Raw genomic sequence first — 22,176 nt, 5'->3', positions numbered from 1 at the left:
CTTTTTGTGAATTCAATAAAGGAATAATGAAGGGTCAAACTAAAGGACACGTGCAGGTGTTCATACCAGGGATGTAAAAAAAAAAAATTAACAAAAAAACAAACAAACCAAAAAACAAAACAAAAAACCCCACCAACCCAATATCATATCGCAAAGGTATATTGTCATGGTTTAAAATTTTCGTAAGTAAAGATTAAGGACACTTAAAAGGACACTTCTTACTCATTATTTGATCGAAAAATTTCCGTTTTCTTTTCCATGATCATTTACTTGACGCAAAAGTTTCCACGTTCCACATTACGATTCTCCACAGATTATCAAATTCCGTCTAAAATGCATATAAAGAATTCAATTCAAAATTGAGCAATCATGTTTTATAGCTGTTATTTTTAAAAACATCAGGATATTCGCTTGCACGTTTGAATGAAAGCGCTCATGATTTATTTTACGTTGTCTTTTTGTCTTTATTTCTTAATATAATCCGGGCACTGTGAAATTTTACACACACACACACACACACACACACACACACACACACACACACACACACACACACACACACACACACAATAACAAACGTGTCAGATCTACAAAATAGATACAAGGTTATGGGAGAAATCACATTAAGTACTAAAATTACTAAACAACACGAATAAGGAAATGTTTTCATTGTTCGTGATGTTGGATTATTTTAGTGCTATTAAAAATGGTCAACAACACGGAACAATATTCACTTCATCAGGACGATGGGATATTTACATAGAAATACATTTTGTAAAAAAAAGAAACTAGTACTAAAACTAAATGACAAAGGCCAGTAAAATCCCAGCGCGTCTATATATTGAAATCGTCAGGTTTTTAACAGAGCTATAAAACGTCTATTCACAAGAGTTTATAGATATAGTGTACTTAAATCTATTAGAATTGTCCAGAATTGGACTAAAACTTCCGCTGGTTTTTGTTTTTAATGGGTGGATGGATGGATGGAAACAATTGACTGATGGATGGATTAATACAGAAACATCTATGGACACTTACGTTTCTATTTGTTGATTTTATACAGAAACAAAATGTAAATACAATGGTGAGCAAGTAAAGGTGAGGTGGTTTGTGTCCGTTCACGCTTCAAATGAAATGCATGCAAAGTAAAAGTGCAGTCAAAAGACCCAATCTCAGGGATAGTTTGAAATATATATATATATATATATATATATATATATATGTGCCGAAAAGGATATATTGAACAGTGGTCAATTTCATAAATCCTATCAAGAATACAAAATTGAGAGTAGTGCAAACATGGATCCTCAGAAACACCAAAGTGAATCAGGTATCTAGGAGGAGAAAGCATCCCCTGGCGATCAGGACCCAGTTGCTCAAAACCTTGGTTAAATTTAACCACTGGTTAAGCTAACCAGTGGGTAAATTTACTATCCACTGGGTATCTAAACACTGGTCAAAATTCTGTTGCTCAAAGTGAGTTTAGCCCTAGGACTTACTAACCAACGGTTTAGTACTTTAACCAGTGGTTAGTATCCCACAATGCAACATCTGTCGTCTGTATATGTAAACAATAATGGCTACCAACACAAACAAAAAACGAAGTGAGAATTTCTCACCAGAGGAGACACTATTTCTAGTGGAACTAGTTGAAGAACATTTAAGTTTGCTCAAGTCTAAACAGACAAACCAAGTTACTAATGCTAAAAAAGCTGCTGTGTGGCGACATATTACGGACGCTGTCAATTCCAGAGGGTCGGGGGTAGTGCGTTCGATAGACCAGGTAAAGGAAAAATATAGAAAGGCCTGCTCGAAGGCAAAAGTGGAGAAACACCTCCAGAAGACTCACCGTGTCAAAACCGGAGGCGGTCCGCCTCCTCAGCCAATTGATCCGGTGTCGCAAAAAATATTAGATATCCACCACGATTCCCCCAACTTTATTGGGATCGGGGGAGGAGTTGAGGTCGGAGGCCTCATAATCCAAGGTAAGATTATTATTCGCTTAACCACTCTTTTGTAATTTGCCCAAGAACATTATCCAAGAACATTGAGTAACTATGGCAGAGGAAATTCGTAACTTGTGTTCGTCTGCAATACACGTCTTCCATGAGCTATCCGACGATAGACCGAACTTCAGAGTTGTAATTCACTGATAATATTCAGGAAAAAACTCATCATTAACAACAGTTGAAGTATATTCCATACACGTACATCCTATCTAATTTTAAAACTGAAATTTACAGTCCATATAACCGACTGCTGCCGAGTAATCGTACTTGATGCATTAGCAATGTGAAGGTCACGGAAACTTCTTTTTTCGCCCCATGAGTGTTTTGCACCTAGTATCATAATTTCCTATAATGTATAAACTACAATATCCCAACGAACAATGTTCAAATATAGTACTTCGTGTAAATTTAATTTAGAAACATACACACGAAATATATTTCAATCAGATATTTAAATGTTTTGTTATTTACACACTTTTGTTTTTTATTTAATCCAGAAGTACCAGCTATACCTACATGTATGTTAGAGAAAGCTGAGAGTTCAGGTAACATTTTTACTCTGAAATGGCTTTTTTGAGTTATAAGTAATTTAATTGTTCCTTTTGACAAAGGAAAGCGGGGGTGGGGGGGGGGGCACATTTTTAAAACATGTTCAACAATTGACCCTTATTGTGGCCCCTAAACTTTGAACAGCATGAAAAAGGGCCAACAAATAGGTGATTCAAACATGTAAACTCCTTCCCATTGACTTCACCTATTTCTCTTGTTTATTGTCAGTTTCTGTTATAACATACCAATTGCTTGTAAAGTTATGCATTGATGATGTAAAAGTTTCTTTATGATGGTAATAAATTTTCTTTATCAATTTCACACAATCTAGGTTTTCAAACCATCAATGAAGAGACAGTCACCTTTGAAGGTAATGCAATATGTTTACAACAAGTTTATTTTAGCATATAACATTTTAACAAGACCAATGGTGATATAAATATAATAAAAACATTGTACATCTATATATATATATATATATATATATATATATATATATATATATATTAAATTATTAAACATAATTACAAATTAACAATATTTATATAGTAATTAGCAATATTTGAAATTCATAGGCCAAGGTAGTACAGAGACAATTCTTCAACTCCCAGAAAATTTGGAAGGTAAGTTTAACAATGATAAATATGTAAGATCATATAACATACATAATACTTAATACATGAATGTAGTGCATAATACCAGATCTATATTTACTTTTCTGTAAGAATGGAGGTTAAAGATTTATAGCACTGGGGCAATTGGGAGAGGTTACTAAGGGCGCTCTCAAGTGTGCATGTATTGCAAAGCAAAGGTTATAACTGTCAAATAATTCAGTATTTAAAATTGAATTTTATTTTAGGGACATCTGTAACATATGATGTTACATTATCAAGTTCTGGGACCTTGATCAGCTCAAAGAATAATGAAACAGGTATTGTATATAAAGCAATGTCTAATGTTAAAGACATCAATAGTGCAAGTCTAACACTACTTACAAAAATGGTTCACTGTATCCCAAAATTATTTTATAGTGAAAAATTGCAAATCAAATTGTCTCACTGCAAAGAATTAAGTGAAAACAAATTTGAATTATACAATAATAAAAAAAACTACATAATGTAATAAGTATATTTAACAAAAACGAAATTTGGAAACTTGAAAACATATTTCAAATATAAACAATTAATGAACATCTAAGTATACTATTGGATTGATGTACATTGATTTTTTTAGGTAAAACAAAGAAGAGGAAAATTGGTCAGGAAAGTCTGCAAGATCTTCAGAAAAGTGTATTGAGAGAGGATAGGGAGAGGATCTTGCTAATGAAAGAACTTATTATATTGCAGAAAGAAAAAGTTGCATTAGAAATTAAAAAACTGCAGATGGAATTACCATCTAAGCCAACAGAAAATGAGATGTAGTATATTAAGTGGCTCGACACACAGTAAAATTCACCTGTAGTAAGCTATTCTGATCATGTTGTCTGTCATCTGTTTGTCTGTAAAATTTCCACATGTATATATATATGTTAGTCATATTGGTGTTGCTGGATCTCTTTGTTATGTGAATTCATTTTCAGTTATGTTGTGATCCTCTGGGGCTAGGTTAAGGGCACAATATGGGGGTAAAAATGTTATGGGAATAAATATTGATGAAAAAAAGTTTTTTGAAAATCACAACAGGTAAACAATGACAGGTTGAAGGTGAATCAGGTGAGCAATGAGGCCCATGGGATACCTCACTTGGGGGTGGAGTTAAAAGTAGCAATTATACTGACTATAATTAAAAATAATTTTGAACAATGAACTGTCTGACATTGTTGTTTCTTGGTTCCACTACAATATTATCTGAAACATGTGGCTCATCTGAATGTTCACACTCCAAATCATCCATACAATCTTTCCTCTCTAAAGCAATGTTGTGCAGCACAGCACAAGCTACAATTATTTTTGCAGCACGATCCGGTTTACACTAGAAAAGAGAACACATGAAAATCTAACATGTAAAAATGCACAATTTCATAATACAATGTAAATTAATTTAAAACATTGATCTCTCAACTTTTAAATAAATTCGAAATTGAATGCAGTTCCAAATAGTTTGTGAAGCAAGCATTTGGAAAAAATAGTAAATTTTATTTACAATTTGATTTATCATTGAAGAGTTGTCAAACAAATAAAGTACATAGCATGTGCATATCGAAATACCCTAATTTCTCCATGAAGGACCATAAATCGTCGCTTCAGCCACCCGAAACTTCGCTCAATCACTGCCCTTGTGTGTGTATGTGCATCATTGTATTTCATCTGAGACCTACATAATACATTTGACGACAAATACAACTTTTCTCGTGAGGTAATTGTATTGAAATATGAAATCGATAATTTGAATTGAGGAATTGACTCCATAACATTTCCTCTCTTGAATTAGGAAATCTCAGCATCTGATTCTGGTTTGGTCTTAAATTAACCCCCACCCCCCCACCGGAACTTGAATCACTTACTCAGTCGTGGGTCGTAGAAAGGGAGTCACCAGATATTTGCTGCATGCATATCCACTGTCACCAATCAGTAGTCCATCCACATCAATCCCTTTATGATGCGCTTCGAAATATGTTCCAATATTTGATTCTCGAAAAATAAAAGAATCATGGTTGGACCCTGGCCACTTGGCAACAATGTTGATAAATCGGCCTGTAAGTAAGGAAAAGGAGTAAAGGTGGGGCTTGCTTGAAGTTTCATTATTTTACTACCAGCAGGACAGAAAGTTGGGTTTTGTTGTTGTTGTTTTTGGGTTTTTTAAAAAAATATATATTTATGTAATTATGATATATATGCATAAAATTAAGTCAAGTGAAAGCCAAAATTTTCAGCCAGTTTGGGTGTCCAAAGGGGTAAGGGGGACTGCATGGCTCCTCTCAAAATCTGCCACCACTGATAATGACCGTATGTGGTTTTTCATATGTAAGCAAAGGTATATTGGGTGACCCACTATTTTTTATAGTTGCTAGTAGGTATGAATGAGAACAAGAATATATGCTTGAAAGTTCTGAATTGTAATGTCAGTAATGAAGGAGCACACCCACCCACCCAACCAAAAATTAGACAGTATAAGTTGATGAAATATTCACCTTAAATCCGCCACTGGTTTAGGCACATTAACATTCCTCATACGATGCTACTACATGTACGTGCCGAAAATACAAGTAATGCAATTATTCAGTGATGATACTATCGCCAACTATATAGTACACATGTGACAAATTATGTATTTACATATATAAGTAAGTGAAGTAAAGTGGGGGGGGGGGGGGATTTACAGTTGGAGTGAAAGCTCATTTTTTACCGGAAGTGGGAAACACTATTCTCTCTTTCATAGGCCTACAAGTTGTCGACACGGATAGACTGTGTTTCTCCACTGTTAAAGGTTTATGTGAGTCATTGTGTATTTTTGAATATTATGTTGGTGAATATGAATTTTTATATCAATGTTTAGTGGTGATATACCGGTATATTAATTTCAAAAGTTATTATGAATGACATAATTGATATTCAAATTCAATATCATGAAATGTATGACCTGTCTTCATTATCTCATGAACATTTAATTATTTATTTTAGGAATACTAAATACAATATATTGAAGAAAGATAAAAACTTGGATAAACTATAATCACCTTCATGATTACATATGGCCTGTGTGTTTATTGAATGGAAGCCTTTCCGGTTCACATACACGGGCTCATGCTCACTGGGGCCCATGATGCGGACGTGGGTACCATCGATAGCACCAATCACACCAGGAAATTTGGCAATGGCATAAAAGCCCTTCTTGATGTTGGACTTCTCTCCTTCTGTGGATGGCCACTTTATAAAACGTGAGGCCAAATCGGTCAGGGCTTGGGATACATCCTGGATACTTCGAGAAACACTTGACTTGTGGAAACCCAGTGTATCGCCTATAGTTTTCATGTTATCACCTGTAGCGTAATATCGTAGAGCCATCTCGACCTGACTGAGAGCTGACAAGGAATATGAGCGCAATGTTGGACGGCACAACTCGGGTTCTAGTAGATCAGTGATGAAATTAACTGACTCTTTACTAAACCTATACCTTTCTTTGTATTCACTGTCATTGAAATCGTGATTAAAATGTCTGTAAACTCTTGTTTTCTTGTGTCGTCTGCCAAGGTTAACATCAAACAGCAAGCGGGCAGCCATGTTTAACCACTGGTTAAAAGACTTAACCCACCTCTGCAGAATGGCTAACTTTGGCCAAAACTTAACCACTGGTTAGGCAACTTAACCACTGGCTAACTTTTGAGCAACTGAATTTAACCATTGGCTAAAAGTTAACCGGTGGACAAGGGATTTAACCACTGGTTAAGCTTAACCAAGGTTTTGAGCAACCCAGTCCAGACACATACACTTAATCAGATAAACGGAATAATCCGTAGTCAAAATCATTATATAAAGACGTTATTCAACCTGATGCCTGGTTGTATTTGCAAAGTAGATCATTATAATAACCATAGAATTGCTGACTTGAAACAAGACTGTTGAAACCCCAGAAACATCCTCTTATTTGTTAGCTCGATTTGAAATTATCATACGTGGAACGTCTCGCGTACGGAATCAGTTGACAGATATACGAGGGTTGTTCGATATGTAATGTGTATTGTACGATATCTAAAAAACATTCGACTCAAATAGTGAAATGAACAGTACATCCCTTCAAAGTATTCTCCGCGGTTTGAAATACATAATTTCAATCTCTGAATACATTTCTGAAATGCGTCACGATACGCTGATTTAGATAGACCTCTTAGGCATTGACTGATGGCTGAGCCAAGGGCTTGTCGAGACTTTTAACGACGACCAGATAAAAAACGTCTTAAGTTTTGGAAAAAGGAAAAAGTTGCATGGGGCTATATCTGGAGAGTATGGTGGGTGTGGCAACATGGTAACATTTTCCGATTTCAAAAAATTGCTTCACAAGCTCAGATGTATGTGATGGAGCATTATCATGAAGTAGACGAACATGCCTAAATTCTGACACAGGGCGTCGTTTATGATAATATTTCTTGAGCTTTTTTAGTATAACATCTCGGTAATACCGAACTGTAACACTTTTGCCCTTCGGCACCGGAATTTGTACGACTATACCATCACATGAGAAGAATATGCAATAATAAACCTTCTTTGTGCTTATGGTTCTTTTAGCAACTACAGGCCTTCTACTGTTTTTAGTTAGCCATATTTTGTTTCCAATTTTTCTTACTAGTTCGAAATAGTGAACCCATGTTTCGTCACCACTAACAATGTTTGCAAATGGTCTTTGATTGAATTTGGGAAATATTTTGAGCTATTGCTTAACGGTTTGTACTCGTACCCGTTTTTGGTCATCTGTGAATATATGCGGTATCCATCTTGCAGAAATCTTTTGTACTTTCAAATTACGCTTCAAAATGAAATGAACCCGTGATAGCGATATGCCAACAGCTTTGGCAATATCACGAATCGTGTATCTGACATCACTTTCAATTATTTCCCTGACTTTTGAGACATTTGCCTTGCCTGTTACAGTCACAGGTCGGCCAGATTTTGCTGCATCTCTGACGGACTCTGTGCCAGTCAAAGAATTCTTTCTCCACCTACGAACTGTCTCATAAGATACCTTATTAGACCCATAAAGTCCCCCCAATTCAGTAAAAATCTGCTCTACCGAATGACCGAGTTTAGTGCGAACTTTTATATCAGCTCTAATTTCTTCAATATTCCCAACCCGTTTCCCAACCATTTTTACAACAATGGTCAACGACTGGCTCTATTGAAATTACTATAAGTTTAAACCAACGTGGAGCTGAAGGCTTGTGTTTATGTCGTTGTAAAGGTATTGAATAAAGATATTCAAGAGCATCATCACCCACGAAATCGTGCAAAGCGTTATCGTGCTGTGGTACAATAAACATTACATATCGAACAGCCCTTGTAAAATCATATGCAGGTAATAATGAAATATTGTTACATAGATATGGGAAGTTGACGATGGAGAAGCTGTTGAGTTGTTAGTTTGTCTTTCACGCATATGTTCAATAAATTATCAAATATGAAGCACATATGGAAGACTCTGTGGTGTCTTTTATTACGAGTTCATTGGGATGTATAGAATCGACATATAGATTAAAGTTAATAAAACTGTTGATAGATTAAACGTCGTCGATTTATCTAAATGTCGAGTTCAAGGGCACAGCAACATTTATTTTTCATGAAGAAACTTCTGAATAAATTCTGCGTCATAAGAATTCAGCCAATAATGGAGCACAAATTGTGTCGATGGGAATTCCAACAGACTGTTGGAAGACATGATCATTAAAGACTACGTAGATATTGTCAATGAGGAACTCCATCATTTTTTAAACATTAACTTTAGAGGACTTGAGCTTAGAATAAGAGTGGTAATTTTCATTGGGATTACAATTTTTATGACAACTCTGGCATTCTGTCACTGTTGTTGAATATTCAATTCATCTAGAAGACAATGTAAGTAGAAAGGTGAAGGTAACGAATAGTGATCAATCTCGTAACTTCTAAAAATAATACAAAATTAAGAGTAGTGTAAACACTAAACACGGACCGCTGGATATACCAGAGGTGAGATCAGGTGCCTAGGAGGAGTAAACATCCACTTCAATTGGTCACAACCTCCGTTAATCGGGTAAACGGGACAATCCGTAGTCAAAATCAATGCCTAAAGAATGACCTCAATTGGTATGAAACATGTCAGGCCGCATGTTACCTAATGCCAGGTAAATTAGATCGCTATAAAATTTGCAAAATGCTGACTTTAAACGAGACTGTTGAGACTCCTGCATCATTAACTTATTTGCTAGTAACCTGTCTCGATTTAAAAACTGACCATACTCAGAACAAGCTCTTGTGTATTGAATCAGTTGAGCGATGTAAACACCACATGTAGATGATAATGGAATGCTGCTACATAAATATGGGAAATTGACGATGGAGAAGCTGAAGTAATCTTGTTTGTAATAAAGTTGATTTTTTTTGCCGCTAACATTTATGTCTAATTAAATATCTACGTATGAAGGAGATGTGGAAGACTGTGGTGTCTTTTATTTCGAATTCACTCGGGTATATCAAATCGACATAAATGAAAATGATTATTATTGATAGATAAAAGTCGTCGATATATTTAAATGTCGAGTTGAAGGCCACAGCAAGAAATTTTTTATTCTCATGAAGAAGTTTTGAATAAAGTCTGCTTCGTAAGAGTATAAAAACAGGTCAACTAATAAAGGAGCACAATTCGTGTCCATGGGAATTCCAGCAGACTGTTACAAGACCTGATCACCAAACACTACGAAGATATTGTCATTGAGGAACTCCAGCATCTTTTTAACATCGACTTCAGAGTACTTGTGCGTGGAATCAGAGTGTTTGATTAGCAAAGTAATTTTTTGAATGACTGATTACTAGATGCAAGGTGAAGATAACGAACAGTGATCAATCTCACAACTCCCACAAGCAATACAAAATAAATAGTTGGGCAAACACGGACCCCTGGACACACTAGAGGTGGGATCAGGTGCCTAGGAGGAGTAAGCATTCCCTGTTGACCGGTCACACCCGCCGTGAGCCCTATATCCTGATCAGGTAACGGAGTTATCCGCAGTCGAAATCAGTGTGCCAAGAACGGCCTAACAATCGGTATGAACACGTCAGACAGCATTTGACCCAATGCGAGGTTGTATTGACGAACTAGATCGTTATAACGACCATAGAATTTGCGAAATGCTGACTTCAATCGAGACTGTTGAAATCCCTGTACCATCAACTTGTTTGTCAGTAGCTTACCGCGATTTAAAAACTGACTATACCCAGAACAAGCTCTTGCATATCGAATCAGTTGAGATATATAAACACCATATGCAGGTGATAATGGAATATTGCTACATAAATATGGAAAGTTGACGATGGAGAAGCTGAAATCATCCTGTTTGTCATACAGTTGAGTTGTCAGTTTGCCGTTAATGTCTACTTTCAATAAAATATCTAAGTATGAAGCAGAAGATATGAATATTTCCTTTTTACCATTTTATTTTTAAAAGAAGCAACTTTATGTGATGTCAAAAAGTCTAGTCTTCAATTTATTGTGAGGAATGGTCATGTAAAGTGTCGAAAAGTCATGCGTTTTAATGTATTGATTTTGGAAAAAAATTGTGATTTCAATTACTAAAGTTCTTTAGAATTCTTTAGAATCCCTATTTTATTGATACCAATTCTTGCATATGTCGTGGCACAATACATTTGAAGTTTCTTCTTCACAGTAGTTAATATTTTCGTGAGGAGCAAAGATAGGGGGTTTGGTAGAATATTTACTGGATCCAGCAATGTATCTAAGTTTGTAAGAGTTTTTGTAATGTTTTGGAGTTCGGTATTTTGAAATAAATTTGAGTTAGGGTACTGATGGCGTGATTCGACAGGATTCTCATTCGTAAAGACTATTATCATTCGTAACTCATATTCATTCGTCCATTGACTGGGATATTAAATGTGCTTAAAACTAAGCGTGATTTTGAAGCATTTTCGTGTTTTGAAAGGAAAGAATATATGCTGGAGTACAAATGTTTTGTTTTTTTTTAAAAAAATTGTGGTAATAATGAGTCTTACAAACAAAGACGATGGTTTTACAAGCTTTTTAAGGTGTGAAATTTATTTATGATTTTAAAAAAGTCTTGATGCAATAGTAGAGGTATATTGGTAGAACGTATAGGCTGTAGAGTTGATCTTGAAATGTGATGAAATACCAGACTAACCTTTTTATGACAACGAATGTTACTGATGTTGATGACATCTAGTTCTTTGTTAATAAATTTGAGTTTAGGGTACTGATGGCGTGATTCGACAGGATTCTCATTCGTAAAGACTATTATCATTCGTAACTCTCGGGTTTGCTTTTATAATTATTCAGCTTTAATAATGGCGATAATCGATACGCAATTGAGACGGTCAAATTCAATAAAACTTATAACAATTTTAAAACAAGTGGTATAAGGATTTCCTACCAAGATCTGTGCTGTGAGTATGTATAAAAACCCCAGATGCATGTTCCTAATCGGGTATGTTTTGGTTTTCCCAAAATTGATAGATTCTATTTTTGAATCCGCGCAATGCATACTTTATGTTCTAGTTATTCGATATCTGGTATTGTTTTGCGCTTTAACAGGTCATGCTTGGATTTAAATCCTTAAAAGAAGTTATCTAATTCTTTAGATCAGCATACAGGAAAATTAAGTAATGCGATCACTATATGCGATCACTAAATAGTATGAGTTAAACCGTTGACATCGTAATTTAAAAAAACCCACCCGGAAACCAGTTTGTTCATTATAGGTAGAATGGATAAACAATGCCCACCACAATTTCGCATGCATGGTGGATACCATATCCAAATTAAATTCACGGGCACACATTCATCGATGTTATTAATCAACGATTATAGCGCTCATCAATCTAAACTAAACTTTGAAGCTTGTAAATCGTTAATAATAATCATTATCAATGAAGCGAATTCAATGATAGTGGAGAGTATTACGATGATATGTTACAGGTATCTTCATCCCAAAATCAACGTTCTACTTCCTTGAATACTCCAACTGATCGTTGTCAAAATTCATGCTACCATACATAACTAGTATTTATGGCTATAGTTAAAACTTTCAGGAAGTAATGACATGTCGACATTAAATTCTAATTCATTATTCGAAGGGAAAATTTTTCGTTTTCTTTTCAATCATCATTTACCTGACGCAAAAAGTTTCCACGTTCCAAGTCATAAATCTCCATAGATTATAAAACTAGGTCTAAATGCATTTAAAGAATGTATTTTAGAGGGTTGGTATTAATAGTATTTGATCATAGGTAAATCCTCCCCCTCCAAAAAAAAAAATAAATAAAAAAGAAAGAAACCCCAAAGTTTCCACATTAAACATCAAAAACAGATTCTGTAGATTTACATCTATTCGTTCAGATAATCAAATTTAAGAATTGTTGATTATTGAGATGGTCGTTATAACGATCTAGTTCGTCAATACAACCTCGCATTGGGTCAAATGCTGTCTGACGTGTTTCATACCGATTGTTAAGCCGTTCTTGGCACACTGATTTTGACAGAGGATAACTCCGTTTACCTGATCAGGATATGGGGCTCACGGCGGCTGGGACCGGTCAACAGGGGATGCTTACTCCTCCTAGGCACCTGATCCCACCTCTGAGGTGTCCAGGGGTCCGTGTTTGCCCAACTATCTATTTTGTATTGCTTGTAGGAGTTATGAGATTGATCACTGTTCGTTATCTTCACCTTGCATGATATTCAAAACGAAGAAAGAAAATACAACCTTGTATTAGACCCGTGAATGAACTTTACATAATACAGACAAGTACATGTACATTATATCGATATCACTTAGGATGAATTAACATATTCTAGTTCTGAACAGTAGTAAATTATCTCACAATGGTTTCTTACTGACCGTTTACGGGACAATCCAGTCCATAGACCACGAGGCGAAGCCATCTACGGACGTACATGTAATAAACCCAACATATTTCTGTAGACGGTCAATAACAAACATGATACCTGTTTTATTTATTGACCACCAAGAAATCTGCTTTTAGGAAATTCTACGAAAAAGTTTCAAAACAAACCCGTTAATCTGACAGGTTGTTAGAGTCCGTAGAAGGCGAGGCTGTAGAAAATCAATAAAAAATTCTATGGAGTTTGACAACCCGACAAATTTCTGTAGGCAGTCAATAACAAACCTACATGTAATAAGCGTTTGTTTTGTCGAGGATCAATATGTTTAACAAATAAATAAGAAACATATACAATAAAAAAGACGATATAGACACCATGTTGCCGTCTTAATTTTGCAACTTGCCGTCTAAACGACAATCAGGTTATGTCTATTTCTAGTCGGAGGCAAAACAAAGATTTCTTAGTGTTCTTGTCTAGGACTGAATATATACTGTAATAAATCTTATATCACATACGTAAAACAAATTATATCACATCTAGAATATATCAAAATATTCCACTTCTGCAGAATAATATATCGTATCACATCTAAGATATATTAAAATATTCCACTTCTGTACAATAATATATCGTATCACATCTAGGATATATCAAAATATTCCACTCCTGTACAATGATATATCATATCATAAGTTATACAAAATATATTTACTAATCATACCACATAGGCTATTGAAGAAATTTTCATAGTCCCCGCCCACTTACATAACATAGGCAAGTGCGAAATGTACATGCTGATGAAGTATATAAGAAAAATTAACAGAGCTTTAAATGGAAACAGTTAGAAATGTAAATATATCAAACTATTCTACTTCTGTACAGAAAAGTATCATATGATATCTAAGATATATCAAAATATTCTTTCTATATACAATGAATAATAATTATCACATAGGATATATTAAAGTATTTTACATTGATACCCTTTCAGCATGTATAAAAAATAAATAACAACACAATATACATGTATAATATGAAATGGTCATAAATACATACATACTTTGGATAATGAATTCGATTATGGCAGATTCCGAGAAAGACTGAGTTCTAAATCAAAGAGCAGTAAAATAAATAGTAGATAATAAACAGGAAATAATGACAGGTATAATAAACCACTGGGTTACAAAACGTGACTCTGAGATAATACGTCATCATAACGAAATGGTATCACATCAATATCTATCTTAAAGAGACAGTAAAACCCATTTTGGTGAATTCTTCTCTCTCTCCCCAAATCATCTTATTCCTTTCTAATATGATTACAAAAGATATATGAATGATGTATTTCAATTTTGAAATGACTGCATGTTTGTCAAAAGTTACACTAGGAGCCAGCTTGTATAGCAGATTGAATATTTGTCTAGGAAGCAAAAATTCAGGAGCCATGATTTGAAGATTATGATCATTTTATAATTTGGAAGTAAATGCAGATAAATGCATAAAATTGTTATTTTAAACAGAAAATGACTTGTATGAGTCACTTGGATTCATTTTAATTCTTTATAAAAAAAAAATTGAACAAAATGACCTTTACTATCCCTTTAAAAACAACAGTTCCACGTACATGAATCTGATGAGTGTGAAAATAACGGAAAATGCCATAAGCACAAAAAAGAACTGGGTCCTTTACACTTTCTTTTTAATCGGCCTTGCAGTTTAACTAGGGGATAAAGAGTTAGAAAGAGAGACAGACAGAGAGAGACAGAGGTAGTTTGCAGGACCTCAACGTGGGAACTTGTATATGAGTCATATCATATGTACATCAAATAAAATTCGTACCCATTTGATGAAAAACGATTCATATATTTCGGTTATGAATTTACAAAAACCCATGAAATATGAATTCATATGAAACTTTCATTAGAAAATTATATGATTTTTTTTTCAAATGAAAGTTGCATCTTGTGCGATGACCTGAACTATATACAATCAGTCAAGCACTAAATCTGAACAATCTCCATTGAAGGAAACACGTTCTTTCTTTCTTTGGATTTCCACAGAGGACTGAGAGTCTGCAATATCCTCGCCAGCACAGGACGATCTAGACATGCTTCACGACACTCGGGACAGCGAAAATCCCCAGATACGGCGAACCAATGCCTTACACAATGCTCGTGGTAAACTACAATACAAGCAGGCATTGATCATATTTAAGATTTTCACACTTTCGTAGTGTTATTACTTTATTGATGAAAAGGTGAAGATAAAGAGCTCATAATTCCTACAGGTATAAAGAATACAAAATAAAGAGTTGGGCAAACACGGACCCCTTAACACACCAGAGGTGAGATCAGGTGCATAGGAGGAGTAAGCATCCCTTGTTGACCGGTCACAATCGTTATCGATGATATCAAAAATATCATAATCAATCAAGTTACTAGAAGTAAGAGAACAGCAATCAAGCTCATGATTCCTATAAGGAATACAAAATAGAGAGTTGGTCAAAGAAGGACCCCTGGATATACCAGAGAGGGATAGGTGCCTAGGAGGACTATTGACTGGTCACAATTTTTATCGATATCAAAAATGTTATAATCAATCAGGTTACTAGTACTAATGTAAAACTTATACGGTACCAATTTTGATGCACCAGATAGGCATTTCGACAAATAATGTCTCTTCAGTGATGCTCAACCGAAATGTTTGAAATCCGAAATAACAATGAAGGTTCAGAGCTATTGTAGGAAAAAACAGTGTGCCAAAAAAGTGGAGTCAAATTCGTCTAAGGATAAGAGCTATACGTGAGGGAGATAATCCTTAATTTTGAAATGAATTTCTAAAGTTTATAGAGGAAACATATTGTCATCGTATAAATGAACAAAGTACGGTATTAATGCTACCTGTATTTATAATACTATAATACTAGAATGATTCGTTTTCTAGAGTAGGCAATTTCCGAGTTGCCCATTAGTTATTTCCCTTTGTTGAACTCTTACAACACACACACACACACACACACACACACACACACACACACACACACACACACACATATATATATATACTCTCTCTCTCTTATCCTGACCGTGTGAACAGCTGAGTTGTACCAGGGTTGCGCACTGCTTCGTCATCAGACAAATTGAACAGTCAGATTCTAGGAGAATAACATTGTAATGAATTCAAGAGCTGTTAAAAAAGATACAAATGTAAACTTTACTATACTTTATATAGACTTTACTACACGTCGGGGTCTTTTTTGATTGTTTACAAAATTAATGATTGAAAAGCATGATCTACATTTAAACAATATATATCAAGATTAATGTGTAGAAACTGTTGTGATACGGACCTAATAATCCATGCACGGGTTTAAGTTTTCTGGTTATCGCCGTTTCTTCTACCAGCCTTTGTTCTTGCAGATTGATCTGAAATTTGAATAGTTAAGTGTTATGGTATTTCTTATTACTAGTATTATCAACCGTTTCCTTCAGGGATGAAATGTTATCCAATCATTTCTTACGTCATTCCGTATGGCTGGCTTGACACAGATAGTACAAATTACAATGAGGAGACCGACGACCAAAACAACGGTAATAAATGCCACATCTTCATCACTGTATGTGGTACCACTGACTCTGAAATCAGCATTTAAAAGTTTGAAAGGAAGGCTACATACAAAATGCCATATCAAAACACGGTGTAAAATGAATTTGCAAATCAATATTTACATGTATGTATAAAATACAAAAAGAAACTTACTCCCTTGAAGAAAAAAATGAATATTTTGACGAAATTGGAAATATCACAGATGAATATTGTAAAACTTACATTTGTAGTAGAACACAAATAATTAATATTAGCAAAGCCGCACACTCCAAACATAGGAACAGAAAGAAAGGATTCTTAAAGAACTCCATTCGTGTGGGAATTTCATGTACTCTATTTTTAAACACTTTGCGAACATAATAGATTCAGGCATACTTATCGCAAAACCTTCATAATTGCGTATTAAAAATATGTCCAATCAGGTTTCAGCTTTCAAAGGTCATGGTTCACATATCAAATATATGATGTATCATTATCTAATTCACTGTATAGATGATTTTTCAAAACGAAAGTGGATTTAAAATATTTCATAAAGAGTTATCGTTCTTTTCTTTTCAGTCAGATGCAAATGCTAGTATATGAAAAAGGGGTATTGATATGATGACGGTGCTACCGTTAGAGCGAGTGCAGGTGCACATACATTGACGGATCTAGATTTTTTCCCGGGGGAGGGGTTCCACCCCGTGTAATTTTTTGTTAAAAAATCATATTTCGCATGTATGCAGTTTAGATGGAACCTTTTGTCCAGTCAGTTTCATATCAACCAATCTCGATATAGGACATCCTTAAGGCACATCTAAGGTTGCAATATTTGTATTGTATAATTTTTCATTTGTATTATCAAAATATATGATTTGCATCGAATATTTTCCATTCGCATTGTATAATTTTTTTTTATTTGTATTGTATAATTTTTCATTGGATATTTCACTTTGTATTCCATATTTTCCATCTGCGTTGTATGCTATTTCTTTTGTGTTATATATTTCCCTTTTGGGTTATATAATTGTTCATTAGTATTGTTCAATTTTTCATTTGTATTTTTTAATTTTTCATTTGTATTGTATATTTACAAATGGAAAATTTCAAATATTGCAACGTTTGACATGCCATGCACCCAATAACGATATAGTTGGATGAGGACAGTCTACCTTAATACAAATAACGTTAGGACCATACCCTTTAACTGGTTAAGTGACAGAACACCGGGGAAACTGTACAGAAAGGGAAATCGCACATCAATGGGAAAACAATCTTGAAAAGTCTCTATTTGATAACAAGGTGACGACAACCTGGAATAGTATGAAAATTCTCGTGTAACATTAACGTATTATCTAAAGAGGAAATATTATCTTATTGTACAGAATCCTAATATGTAACTTATTCCTCCTAGGCACTTGATCCCACCTCTGATGTGTCCAGGGGTCCATGTCTATCCAACTCTCTACTTTGTATTGCATATGGTGTTTATATATCTCAACTGATTCGATATGCAAGAGCTTGTTCTGCGTATAGTCAGTTTTTAAATCGAGGTAAGCTGCTGACAAACAAGTTGATGGTACAGGGGTTTCAACAGTCTCGATTGAAGTCAGCATTTTGCAAATTCTATGGTCGTTATAACGATCTAGTTCGTCAATACAACCTCGCATTGGGTCAAATGCTGTCTGACGTGTTTCATACAGATTGCTAAGCCGTTCTTGGCACACTGATTTTGACTGCGGATAACTCCGTTTACCTGATCAAGATATAGGGCTCACGGCGGGTGTGACCGGTCAACAGGGGATGCTTACTCCTCCTAGGCACCTGATCCCACCTCTGGTGTGTCCAGGGGTCCGTGTTTGGCCAACTATCTATTTTGTATTGCTTATAGGAATTGTGAGATTGATCACTGCTCGTTATTTTCACCTTGCATATAGGAGTTTCGAGATTGATCACTGTTCGTTATCTTTACCTTTCATTAATGAGATACTACACCATTTGCATACAGTAAAGGCACCATCCCCTTTTTGGTAATGATAAATTGAGATCCAACCAAATACCTTTATAAAAGTTGACAAGGACCTAGTATGCTGACCTGACAAAGACGAATTTAAGATCTTTTAGACTTTTAGAACTTATTAAATCCTTAGATTATTAACATGTCTGTATAATTAATTTCACTTTGAAAGAAGGTTGCAAGTTTAGATTATCAAATGAAATAAAAATCTTATAATTTATATCAAAGTCCAAGAAGCTGAGTACGTGAGTGGTTTTATATTGATAAAAGAAGTAATGGCTCTAAGATTATTCATCTTTATTAATAGATTCATTTCTGGAACATCCAGTTGATGTATGATATACCGATTAGTGTTTTTTTGTGTTTAATGCAGTTTTCGTGTATCTGCCCATGCATATGAATAAGATACATCCCTCTGGTTTTGGTCTTTCGATGATAATAAATTTTTTATCGTGTCCACCTTGATACTGAATCACTATTTTAAAACTAGAAAATGCAATCATTTTCAATGGAATTGATGCTTTGACTATTTCTGCATTATAATTTACAACCATTTGATAATGTAATAAGATACTACAACATGTGTATCCTTATATAATAATAATAATAATAATATCCTTTATTTATACAGGATTGCACAATTAGTTGTATAAACTAGTTTACATTGTGGTCCTGTCTATAACATATATACATATCGAGAACTAGTCATATAAGAGAGAGACAGAAGGATAAATAGACGTACAGATAGACGGGTGAATGGACGGACGGATATATATTTTTATAATATATGATATATCAAATCGACATATGAATGAAAGTTAAGACTGTTAATAGATTAAACGTCGTCGATTTATTTAAAGGTCGAGATGAAGGCCATAACAAGATATTTTTTCTCATGAAGAAACTTCTTAATAAATACTGCCTCAAAAGAATTCAGCTGATAATGGTGCACAATTTGTGTCCATAAGAATTCCAAGATACTTTTTGGAAGACCTGATAACTAAGAACTACATATATATTTTCAATGAGGAAGTCCAGCATTTTTTAAACATCAACGTTAGAGAACTTAAGCTTAGACACGGCTACCCATGTCCTAAATCACAATGCATCAGTTATGCAAATAAAATCGTTAGAAGTGTTTCCAGTTATGAGTTGAGAGAGAACAACACACCGCTTCGACAGGTAGGTAGATCTGAGTTTTTCATAAATATAGTTTAACCACTGTTGACGAAAATCGGGGAATGTAGTCAGCTGTAGAAACGATTAAAGCACACGAAATAACCACAATTATTTAAAGCGGCAAGATAACATGGGCTGATTTTCCGAGAGCAGAAGGATTGTCAGGGTAAAAATATGTTCAATTACCTAACCAGTCGAAATAAGTTAACCACTCCAGGGATGATTTGTGCATGTTGAAATTAAAATATTCTACTTTTTTAAATGTTGGTATGTGTATTTTACCAAAATTTTTATCCAAACGTGTCAGTTAATGCTTTAGGGAATAAGTTATGATTTAATGGATTGGTTATGATGTGGAGAAGTTGTATGATGCACACCCCGCTGATAGGTACAGTGATTGCGTGACGTAATTTAGAATAGTATGTACATTGCACGATTCTGGATCTGCAATAATCATTAATGTGTGAATTAGAATTTATTGAAATTAATTTTTATTGGTAACGAAGATATTTGAAAATATTAGTCGTTTTAGGGAGAAAAAGATTTATACCGTTTGGATTTGAGAATTTCGCATCTTCTCTTTCTGATGTAAAAAAGTATAAACTTTAGATATTTTAGATATTTTTCTTTAATGGTCATGTATTGCACTCGTATATGTATATTTATTCCGGAACATATTCATTAAAACTGAAAATAGATGCTGTCTATCCAGAACGAAAGACGTGCCAATCATGACTGGACCCAGGTAGTTTGCCAACTGTATGTATAGTAGGTACAGATAATTGAAGAAGATAGAGTGTATAATTCCAAGGTGTGTACAAGCAACATATTTATGATATGAATGTGTAGAAAATTAATGGATGATCTAAATGTCGAATACTTACTAAGTATGCATGACATTTATTGCAAAACACTTAGCTAACGCTTATGCTTTCTTGATTTTGCGCAATGTACATGTATGTTGTTAGTTTGAATGTACTTTACCTTCAGAAGAAAAATTAAAGCAGGGACAACTCTCAGATTGTAAAATGCCGATAAACCTAAGAGTTATGTCCAAGACATAGTGTTATGTCGATATCGTCGATATCGATGATATCAAATCGATGTCGAATCATGATTGTCAACAAAGTATCCGTTGGAAACATTGTTAAACATTTCTTTATGACTATCCTAGCTACTATTTTCTTTACACTTGTGTATAAATTTCGCTATGTTGCACTAAATGAGTTCCCCTTACTGTCGATATCGTATCGATATCGAATCGTTACCGTTTCAAGATTTTGTTGATATTCTACCAACTATATTTCTTTATTGTTGTTTGTCTGTTTATAAATTTAACACTGACCGAGATTCCCTTGTTGTTGATATTGACGATATCGTGTCGATATCGAATCATGATTGTAAAACAAATGGTTGTGCATGTTCTTGCCTGCATCATTCTGATAATGATGTTTAGGTAATTTGCATTAACAAAGTATCCCTTGCTGCCGATATCGTCGATATCATACCATGATATTTATAAGTTTTTTATGACCATCCTTTTCACTGTTTTTTGTTTTTATAGATGTGCATGTGTTTAAGCATTCTAAATTGATTAAGTTTCTATTACTGTCGATATCGTCGATATCATGTCGATATCGAATCAGGATTGGTAAGCAGTTGGTTGTGAAGTTTTTTGCTACTGTCCTTTAAACTTGTGCTTATGATTAGAAATATCGCATTGCCCAAGTTTTCCTTATTGTCGATATCGTTCATTGGGTTGTCCTCGCTAATGTTTTGCAGAACTTTCTGTGCGTTCCCGACAGCTTCAATGATCATGGTCAATCTGTGTACCTGTCCTTTTGCTTTTCCAATCAGCCCTATAAAATCATATATACATATGATTCGACATCGATTTGATGGCAGAATTCTTAATAAATTCACGAAACACGATCGATATCGATACAATATCGGAACAGTTCTGTCGATATCGACGATATCGACAAAGCACCCAGCGTCATTTATGATGATTGACTTCAACAGCAAAATCCATACAACTATCGATATCGATACGATATCGAACTGATATTGCCGATATCGTCGATATCGACATGATAGTTTGTCTGTGGTAAATTTTCAATATTAATTATTTCACAAATCTCAGTCAATTACAAAAACTCCATATGGTTGATATCGAAACGATATCGACACGACATTGTCGATGTCGTCGATATCGACATTACACTCGGTCTTGAACATGTATGAAACCTAAACGGAAGTAGAACCAGAACACCTACTCAT

At 34.6% G+C, this 22,176-nt stretch overlaps 3 protein-coding genes across 5 annotated transcripts; 1 reads left to right on the top strand and 2 right to left on the bottom strand.

Annotated features, from left to right (window-relative positions):
- The first annotated feature begins 1,373 nt into the window (after positions 1–1,373).
- Positions 1,374–6,724, top strand: LOC125656078 (uncharacterized). Of its 3 annotated transcripts, XR_008796308.1 has the most exons (7): positions 1,374–1,985; positions 2,507–2,554; positions 2,890–2,928; positions 3,134–3,181; positions 3,418–3,489; positions 3,792–5,990; positions 6,179–6,724. XR_008796308.1 is itself a non-coding variant. In XM_048886661.2 (6 exons), the coding sequence occupies exons 1-6, from the start codon at positions 1,577–1,579 to the stop codon at positions 3,977–3,979; spliced, it is 804 nt and encodes a 267-aa protein (XP_048742618.1). In that variant the 5' UTR covers positions 1,374–1,576; the 3' UTR covers positions 3,980–6,724. The 3 variants fall into 3 exon arrangements, 2 of the variants coding, with proteins under 2 accessions (XP_048742618.1, XP_048742619.1); XM_048886661.2 differs by having other exon boundaries at positions 3,792–6,724; XM_048886662.2 differs by lacking the exon at positions 3,418–3,489 and having other exon boundaries at positions 3,792–6,724.
- Positions 4,102–6,973, bottom strand: LOC130047413 (putative nuclease HARBI1). Its single transcript, XM_056142369.1, has 4 exons — positions 6,235–6,973; positions 5,062–5,251; positions 4,766–4,871; positions 4,102–4,529 (listed from the first exon to the last, which is right to left on the bottom strand). Exons 1-4 carry the CDS (start codon positions 6,776–6,778, stop codon positions 4,341–4,343), a joined length of 1,029 nt encoding a protein of 342 aa, XP_055998344.1. The 5' UTR covers positions 6,779–6,973; the 3' UTR covers positions 4,102–4,340.
- A 5,991-nt stretch (positions 6,974–12,964) lies between these two features.
- LOC125647955 (uncharacterized) lies at positions 12,965–17,279 on the bottom strand. Its single transcript, XM_048874829.2, has 5 exons — positions 16,944–17,279; positions 16,636–16,750; positions 16,465–16,540; positions 16,201–16,269; positions 12,965–15,297 (listed from the first exon to the last, which is right to left on the bottom strand). The coding sequence occupies exons 1-5, from the start codon at positions 17,030–17,032 to the stop codon at positions 15,116–15,118; spliced, it is 531 nt and encodes a 176-aa protein (XP_048730786.1). The 5' UTR covers positions 17,033–17,279; the 3' UTR covers positions 12,965–15,115.
- Between the last annotated feature and the right edge of the window lie 4,897 nt (positions 17,280–22,176).

The sequence above is a fragment of the Ostrea edulis genome, chromosome 6 (assembly GCF_947568905.1).
Source record: "Ostrea edulis chromosome 6, xbOstEdul1.1, whole genome shotgun sequence".
NCBI lineage: Eukaryota > Metazoa > Mollusca > Bivalvia > Ostreida > Ostreidae > Ostrea > Ostrea edulis.
Note: the sequence above shows the minus strand (reverse complement) of the source record. Positions and strands in the feature narration are given on the sequence as shown.

Bases quoted from the DNA above. Each gene is read 5' to 3' on its own strand.
- LOC125656078 (XM_048886661.2), top strand. From the start codon at position 1,577: ATGGCTACCAACACAAACAAAAAACGAAGTGAGAATTTCTCACCAGAG. The intron at 2,555-2,889 runs GTAACATTTTTA...CACACAATCTAG, and splicing joins AGAGAAAGCTGAGAGTTCAG to GTTTTCAAACCATCAATGAA. The intron at 3,182-3,417 runs GTAAGTTTAACA...ATTTTATTTTAG, and splicing joins ACTCCCAGAAAATTTGGAAG to GGACATCTGTAACATATGAT.
- LOC130047413 (XM_056142369.1), bottom strand. From the start codon at position 6,778: ATGGCTGCCCGCTTGCTGTTTGATGTTAACCTTGGCAGACGACACAAG. The intron at 5,252-6,234 runs GTGATTATAGTT...CCTTACTTACAG, and splicing joins GGCCATATGTAATCATGAAG to GCCGATTTATCAACATTGTT. The intron at 4,530-4,765 runs GTATTTCGATAT...TCTCTTTTCTAG, and splicing joins TCCTTCATGGAGAAATTAGG to TGTAAACCGGATCGTGCTGC.
- LOC125647955 (XM_048874829.2), bottom strand. From the start codon at position 17,032: ATGGAGTTCTTTAAGAATCCTTTCTTTCTGTTCCTATGTTTGGAGTGT. The intron at 16,541-16,635 runs GTAAGAAATGAT...TTCAAATTTCAG, and splicing joins AGCCAGCCATACGGAATGAC to ATCAATCTGCAAGAACAAAG. The intron at 16,270-16,464 runs GTCCGTATCACA...TTATTCTCCTAG, and splicing joins ACCCGTGCATGGATTATTAG to AATCTGACTGTTCAATTTGT.